The 7,231-nt window shown below is 62.4% G+C and overlaps 2 protein-coding genes across 3 annotated transcripts; one reads left to right on the plus strand and one right to left on the minus strand.

Annotated features, from left to right (window-relative positions):
- Nucleotides 1–610: 610 nt before the first annotated feature.
- On the minus strand, nt 611–5,042 carry SNCB (synuclein beta). Of its 2 annotated transcripts, none has more exons than XM_071758930.1 (6): nt 4,932–5,042; nt 4,346–4,473; nt 2,934–2,972; nt 2,471–2,589; nt 1,602–1,679; nt 611–1,374 (listed from the first exon to the last, which is right to left on the minus strand). In XM_071758930.1, exons 2-6 carry the CDS (start codon nt 4,464–4,466, stop codon nt 1,342–1,344), a joined length of 390 nt encoding a protein of 129 aa, XP_071615031.1. In that variant the 5' UTR covers nt 4,467–4,473; nt 4,932–5,042; the 3' UTR covers nt 611–1,341. The 2 variants fall into 2 exon arrangements, with proteins under 2 accessions (XP_071615031.1, XP_071615030.1); XM_071758929.1 differs by lacking the exon at nt 4,932–5,042 and adding an exon at nt 4,614–4,756.
- A 104-nt stretch (nt 5,043–5,146) lies between these two features.
- Nucleotides 5,147–6,942, plus strand: EIF4E1B (eukaryotic translation initiation factor 4E family member 1B). The gene is made up of 7 exons (XM_071758657.1): nt 5,147–5,470; nt 5,607–5,695; nt 5,811–5,906; nt 6,037–6,100; nt 6,277–6,390; nt 6,476–6,615; nt 6,759–6,942. The coding sequence occupies exons 1-7, from the start codon at nt 5,453–5,455 to the stop codon at nt 6,871–6,873; spliced, it is 636 nt and encodes a 211-aa protein (XP_071614758.1). The 5' UTR covers nt 5,147–5,452; the 3' UTR covers nt 6,874–6,942.
- Nucleotides 6,943–7,231: the final 289 nt, after the last annotated feature.

Consider the following 7,231-nt stretch of genomic DNA (forward strand, 5'->3'; position numbering starts at 1 on the left):
GGCCCTGCTGATGGCCCTGTTCTGGTGACACTGAAGGACCAAGGACTATGCCCTGGGGTGGGCATAGGACTCCCTTCTGTGGTGGGCCTCTCAGTGGTGTGTGGCAGTCACCTGCCCTTGCAGTGGTCACACTGCAGCTGAGGGAGCCACAGGTACCAGCCAACTCCCTGTCCCCCAGATGGGAGTAGGGTCACGGATGAAGGTGAGGACAGCAGAGGAGAGGCTCCCCTTTGTTCATAGATTCTAGCACAAGATCAGGGTGGATGTCTATGAGAGACCTTACAAGCAGCAGAGGGAACCAGTACTTGAGCCCAGGACCGTGTCCAGCAGTCCTCAGCCTCAAAGGGCCTCCTGCATTCACCTGTAGACACAAGGCACTGCAGGCAGTGCACAGGGAGGTGGCATGGGGACACTGACTGTGCACCCAGGCATGGTGACATGCTGCTATTGTAGCAGTGAACATCTTGTTCACACAAGAACCCAGTCCTGCCCATTCCACAGCTGGATGGGGTCTTCCTCAGCCCCTCACTCCTCTTCCCAAAGCTACCCCTCCAGCCAAAGCATAGGGCCACCCCCCTGCCCAGGGAACCCACAACCAGCATCAGGGGGCTACAGACAAGAGTTGGCTTTTATTCACGGACACGGAGGCAGCTGTGTCACTGGCAGCTGCCCTCGTATTGCACATCCAGCAATGGAGGCGGGGGGGATATCCATGCCACGTCACAACACAGCGTCAGCACTACAGGACGTGGGGGAGGACGCGGGCACCATCACCACCCAGCAGGCTGGGGAGCGGGCTTGAGAGCCAGGGGTTCACAAAGGCAAGAGACCCGTACATCCATAGATAGATAGATAGATATAGATATAAAAAAAAAAATAGTTCCACAATGACCAGAGCAGAACCGCAGGGACACGCGTGCAAGCAAAATGTACAGCAGGCAGCAAGCAGGTAAACATGCTTTGTACAGACACAGACACGCTGGGACACAGCCAGGGTTTATGGCACTGGGAGGGAAACAGGGCGATAAACCCGGGCTTCATGGGCACGCACACACACACACACACACACACCAGCCCCTGTGAGCAGTGCCCACAGCTTGGGCACACACTGGGGCTCAAGGGCTTGGACATGGAGGGGTTTTTCTGACTACTAGACATGGTACGGAGACACGGACACGGTCCCTTGGAACGGAACTGGAGGAAGAACTTGTGAGCGAACGGGGCAGCAGCACCCCTGCTCCTCCCTGGCACAGGGGCACCGGCCAGGGCCGAGTGGGAAGGAGCAGGGGGCTACCGGTGGTTCGTTGTGCTGCTGGTGGAAGAGGCGAGGACGAGGGTCCATTATGCCTCTGGCTCATATTCCTGGTACTCCTCCTGCAGTGTGGGGAAAGAATAAGCAAGTGAGAGAGCCTAGGTGGGGCACAGAGCCCCTATCCCCCCCCAGTCCAACGCCAGCCTTCTTGTGAGGCTGTAGAGCTGTATGCACAGGGCACCTGGGAGCAGGCAGACTCCAGGTTTTGCTCCCAGCAGCAGTGGCCACCAGCACACTGAGTGCTGGCAGCCTGTGCTCACCATGGTGCTCTGCCACCCGGTCCCCTCACCTGTGGGGGCTCCTCGTAGTTCTCACCCTCCGGCTCCAGCAGCGGCTCCTCAACAGCCTCCTGGGCCATCTCCTCTGGCTGGGGGGGAACCAGAGGGGTCAGTCCCAAACACACAGCCCCACAAGCAGCACACACCCTCCCTCCCCTGTCAGACTGAGAGGACTTGACTGGGACCTGGAATGCACGCAGGATTCCATGCCAGGGGGGTGGCTGACAAGGACACTCTGTACACTCCTTTTCCCAAAGAGCTGGGAAGTGACAGGCAGGGGTCTGTAGCAGGTCCCTACAGCGCTCCTAGCCCTGTCCCCAGGCTGGTGATGGGGTGCTGGCACCATGTGGGCCCCTGTGGGCTCCAGGAGCTGGTGGGGTGCCAGAGCCTCATGCATCCCCGGTAGGGGAGGGTGGTGCTGGGTAACCCCTCCCCGGGGCTGGCAGAGCAGCTGGCAGGAGGGAAAGGAGGGAGGCAGATCCCCCAGAGCAGCAATGGTGGCAGCAGTGGCCTCGTTTCTTCAGCTGATGCTATTTTGGGCTAAGCTGGAAGCCAATGGCTCATGGGGCGGTGAGATGCAAACCCACTGCCCCTCCCCGTCCCTCGGCTCCTGCAGCTGTCAGGTCACCTCGCAGGCGCCGGAGCGATGCGCCGTGGGCCCCACGCCACCGCCCGCCATGCGGGAGCCCACGCACGCACACGTCCGCAGCGGCCGCGCACGGAGCCAAGATGCTGGGGGCAGCGATGTCAGCTCACCCTGGGCACAGGCAGAGCAGATGCTCCTCACATGGGGCTGGGGAGCAGCTAGGGGGCTCCCCGCCAAGTCTGGGGACACGCCAGCATCACTGCAGGCACAGCAGTGGCTGGAGGGGGCTCTCACCTTCAGGTCTGCAGGGAACTCCTCCTTCTTCACGAGCCCGGTGGCTGCTGCGATGTTGCCAGCACCTGTGAATGCTGCTTCGCCCAGCTGGGACGCCTGCTCCTTTGCTTTTTCAGCCACTGCAAGAGCCAGGGGTGCCCATCAGTGCCCCCCGGGCCAGGGAGGGGTTCCAGCTGTGGCTCCATGCCCTGTACCACCCGGAGGGGAGAGCTGGTGAGCTGCTGAGCAGGATCAGGCCCTCCCCACCTCCCTGCCTGGGAACAGGGGAAAGGAGGGGGCCGGGAGGCTGCTCTGCAGCTGGGCAGACAGAGGGAGCAGCCACCACAAATCCTTCCTGGCCATCCCTGTTATATAAGAGGCTTCAGCTGGGTGACATCAGCCCCTCAATTAGCCTCTGATCTCGTTAGTGCAGCCATGGTCTCGGGGCAAGAGGGGTACCACAGCAGGGAGATGGAGACCGTACCTGAGGTGACACCTTGCACCACACCTTGGGTTTTACTCCCTGGGGATAGAAAGAGACAGAGACAAGGTTAGAGGGGCTGGCTGCCAACACAACATGGCTGGGACCCTGGCAGGGCTCCATGAGCTGGGGCAGCATCCTGCCCACACCCCAGGCAGCAGGAGTACCGGGCACCCACCTGGCTCCCCACAAGGATCCTCCGGTCCCTGCAGGAAGTCAGGCTGGGCCAGCACAGGGCCACCACTACATGCCAGGGCAGGGACCTCAGGGCCCAGCACCATGTTAGGACACAGCCGGGTAGGGTGAATGACAGCCCTGTAAAGCCTGCTGCAGGAGCTGGGATCACCCAGAGGTGATGCCAACACGGCATGGAATGCCCCTCAGCCAGAGTGTCCCAGGGCCAGGTGCTGGCACTAGCCATGCCAAACTGTCAGGCTCAATTCAGGCAGAGGGATGCTGCCCACAGAAGGCAGCACACCCCATGGGATGGGAGCAGGGTGTCTGCAAAGGGAAGAAAGGCAGGCGCTGAGTAGCTCCTGCAAGACGGGGCCTTAGGGTGCTCCTTGAGCTGCTGGACTCCCTCCCAGGGCAGGGTGGAGGTCCAGGGCAGGTACCCACCTGCATTGGTGAAACAGCTCTGGGGACTCAGCCCTCCTGCAGAGATGGTGTTCTCTGGAGTGGGACAGAGCACCAGCTCTGCAGGGGTGGCCCAACACCACAGCAGGACACAGTGCCTGCCCTGGAGCCTGCCTGAGAGCTGCCTCCTTCCTGCCAGCAATGCCTCCTAGGACCTGGCCCCGAATAGACCCCAGCACCGAGGGGCAGGATGTGTGCAGGAGAGATGCCAGCAGAGCCGTGGTGTGGGATGCGCTCCAGGGCACGGCTTCTAAAAAGGAGACGACCGTTCCCCAGCTCCCTTGCTGCCAGCCAGGCACATGCCAGCACAGAGTCACCATCTCCGTCACGGTCCTTCTGCGCTCCAGCCCCAAAGCATCCTCGGGGAGGAGCCGCGGGGCCCGCCGATTCAGACCACCGGGAGCCACAGGAGGCTCGGTCCCCGGGGGGTCCCATCCCCTCAGCCTGGGGAACAGCCCTGCCCCTGCCTGGGGGACCTTATCCTCCTGCCTTCACGTGGGCTGTGGGCAGGAGGCGGGAAGGGCACTGCGGACACCGTCCCTCTGCCCCATCCAGGTCACCCCGCCGGCAGGATGGACGTGGCGGGGAAGGGGCAGGGGCAGGCGGGGAGTTTAGGGATTGGAGCAGAGCCAAGGACAGGTGGGGACAACACGGGGATGGGCAGGAGGACGCAAGGGCAAAGACAGGAGCAGGCAAGGTCAGGCAGAGGGGGTAGGCAGAGGCATGCAGGGATTAGTAGGGAGGCGGGCAGGGGGCAGGCAGGACGAGCCGGCCCTTACCGACATAGAGGACCCCCTCCTTGGTCTTCTCGGCGGCCTCGGCCCCCACCTCCTTGGCCTTCTCGGCGGCGGCGACCACCCCCTCCTTGGCCTTGGACAAGCCCTTCATGAACACCTCCATGGCGGCTCTGCGGGGAGAGGCCGCACGGCTTCACCCCGCCCCGGCCCCCCCCGGCTCGGCCCCGTTCCCGCCCGCCCCGCGCATCCCCGCGCCCCCGGCCCCGCCGCCCGCCCGCCCCCGGCCCCGGGGCACTGTCGCCCCCCCGACCTGGCTCTCTGGCGGCGGGGACGGGCGGGCCGGGCCGGGCCGGGCCGGGCTGCGGCGGGGCGGGCTCAGTGCGGCTGTGCCGGGGCCGCGCTGCGCTGCGCCGCGCTGCGCCGTGATGCGCGGGGGGGACCGCGCCGGACTGAGCCGGCTGAGCCCTGCCCGTGCCCCCCCCGCCCCGCCCCGGAGCGGCACCCTCGGTCCTTTGCCGGCCCAACCCAGGGGCTCCTTCACGGCACCCCCGGGACAGTCCCAGCACCTTGCACTTTGTCGTATTCCCACTCGTCTTGTTCCCCTTCCACACTCTCCTGTCCTGCTCACCATCACATTCCATCCCACGCTCTTTCTGTCCCGTTTCTTCCCGGTCTTGATCGCATCTCATCCTGATCCCATTCCTTCACCTCTACAAGCTGTCCTCATGCCATTCTGTTCCTCTCCTACCCCCTCCACTGTCTACCCTGTTCCTATGCCATTTCCATCACCCATCCCACCCTCACCTTGTTCTCTTCCTAGTTCAGCCCATTCCATCACCCATCCCACCCTATCCTCACCCCATCCAATTCTGATCCACCCCATCGCACCCCACAATCTCCCCATTCCATTCCTGTTCCATGTTGTTCCCATCCCATCTTCCCTTGACACTATCCCCATGCCCCACCCAGCTCTTTGCCCTATGAGGAAATCCCCTACATCTCCCTGCTACCCAGGAGGGGCAGATCTGGCACCTCCTCCCCAGCACGTGGCTCTCCTGCCCCATCAGCTGCAGCTGGGCTGCCTCATCCCACCCTCCTGTGGGCATTTAAGAGCCAGGGGCGGCCACGGGAGAGATTGTGCTGGGCAGAATGGCTACTGGGGCTCAGGTGAGTGGGGTGGGTCCTGGCAGCAGAGCCTAGGGAGTTCTGCCAGTCCCTCGGGACTCCTGGCAATGGGATCCTTGCCCTGGGCTTCCTGCTGAGGTGGCCATGTGGTTCCTTGGGGATGTTCCTTCTTACCCAGTGGAAGCAAGAGGAGCGGCGGAGGCGAAGGACTCAGAAGCAAGAACTGCTCCTGGCAGAGAGTCTGGGCAAGCACCCCCTGCAGAACAGGTACGGGGGCCTGGCCATGGGCAGCCTCCTCAGTGCCAGGATGGAGGTGCTGGAAAGGGGTCCCAGCATGGCTGACACCACCATCCTACCCCCAAAATCTCCTCTCCCTCCCTAGGTGGGCATTGTGGTTCTTCAAGAATGATAAGAGCAAGATGTGGCAGGCAAACCTGCGCCTTGTCACCAAGTTCAGCACAGTAGAAGATTTCTGGGCGTGAGTGTCCCATGGGTGGGCAATGTGTCCCATCCAGAGAGGTCCTGGAGGGGGGGGGAGCTGGGCCAGAGGAGGGTACCAGAGGTTCCTCATCTTACCTGCTTCTATGTGTTGTCTCTGCCCAATGCAGGCTGTACAGCCACATCCAGCCCGCCAGCAAGCTCACATCTGGCTGCGACTACTCCCTCTTTAAGGTGTGACATGCCCTCTGCCACAGTCCCTCCTCAGAGCCCTCCGATGCACTCAGCTTTATGGGGACACACTGGGTGCTGGCACTGGTCATCAGGCAGCAGGGAAAGCACAGCCAGGTGCTCACAGCTCCTTGAGCCAGCTCTGGTCAAGTCCTGACCATCTCCTTGCCTGTCCCTAGGATGGCATTGAGCCCATGTGGGAGGACAGCCAGAACAAGTGTGGCGGGCGCTGGCTCATCACCCTCGCCAAGCAGCAGCGGCACACGGAGCTGGACCGCTTCTGGCTGGACACAGTGAGTGTGGCCCTGTGGCGTTCCCCTCAGCCCAGTGCTGAGCATCAGCAGGGACTGTCCTGGGCTCCCCTTCTTCTCCTGGCAGCTACTGTGTCTCATCGGGGAGATGTTTGATGAGTACAGTGACGAGGTGTGCGGGGCTGTCATCAACATCCGTGCCAAGGGAGACAAGATCGCCATTTGGACTCGGGAAGCAGAGAACCAGGAAGGGGTCACCCACATCGGGTAATGCAGCTTTGGGGAGGGGTGGGAAGAGGGGGTGAAGATGTGCTGTGCGCAGACAGATCTGGGGGTAATGGGGTCCCTGGGCAGGGAGGCTGTGGAAGAAGTGATTCTGCCTTGTTCACGTTGCCCCTTCCCTTCTCCAGGCGTGTCTACAAAGAGCATTTGGGCCTCTCGCAGAAGGTGGTAATTGGGTACCAGGCCCATGCAGACACAGCCACCAAGAGTGGTTCCCTTGCCAAGACTAAGTTTGTGGTTTAACTGTGTGGGGACTTGGGCACTGCCTGTGGTTTCCCCCTGTCCTATCCTACAATGAATGGCTGCAGCTGAGTACTGTCTGTGTGTCCAGGGCTGGGCCAGGGCTCTGGCACACTGGTGTGGTCCTTGCCTGGGGAGGAGGCTGTCTCCTGGGAGGGGGACAGATGCATTGCCACCGGGTGAGCACGGCCAGGAGAAGAGTTGGAATCCCCTGGGTATCACTCTGGCCATGGTGCACTGTGTGCCCCTTCCTCCTACAGTGCCTGAGACCAATACACCTCTCCCTGAGGCTGTGGAAGTGTCCCTCTGCTCTGGGGTACCCTGGATAGTCACCAGGATGATCCTGAGCCGTGTCCTCCTC

Source organism: Heliangelus exortis, chromosome 15 (genome assembly GCF_036169615.1).
Source record: "Heliangelus exortis chromosome 15, bHelExo1.hap1, whole genome shotgun sequence".
Lineage (NCBI taxonomy): Eukaryota > Metazoa > Chordata > Aves > Apodiformes > Trochilidae > Heliangelus > Heliangelus exortis.

What these genes read in the sequence shown, in the direction of transcription:
- SNCB (XM_071758930.1), bottom strand. Translation starts at nt 4,466, where the DNA reads ATGGAGGTGTTCATGAAGGGCTTGTCCAAGGCCAAGGAGGGGGTGGTC. An exon ending in GGAGGGGGTCCTCTATGTCG is followed by an intron (nt 2,973 to 4,345) that starts GTAAGGGCCGGC and finishes TTCTATCCCCAG; the next exon opens with GGAGTAAAACCCAAGGTGTG. An exon ending in ACTACGAGGAGCCCCCACAG is followed by an intron (nt 1,375 to 1,601) that starts GTGAGGGGACCG and finishes CCCACACTGCAG; the next exon opens with GAGGAGTACCAGGAATATGA.
- EIF4E1B (XM_071758657.1), top strand. An exon ending in AAGCACCCCCTGCAGAACAG is followed by an intron (nt 5,696 to 5,810) that starts GTACGGGGGCCT and finishes CTCCCTCCCTAG; the next exon opens with GTGGGCATTGTGGTTCTTCA. An exon ending in ACAGTAGAAGATTTCTGGGC is followed by an intron (nt 5,907 to 6,036) that starts GTGAGTGTCCCA and finishes TGCCCAATGCAG; the next exon opens with GCTGTACAGCCACATCCAGC.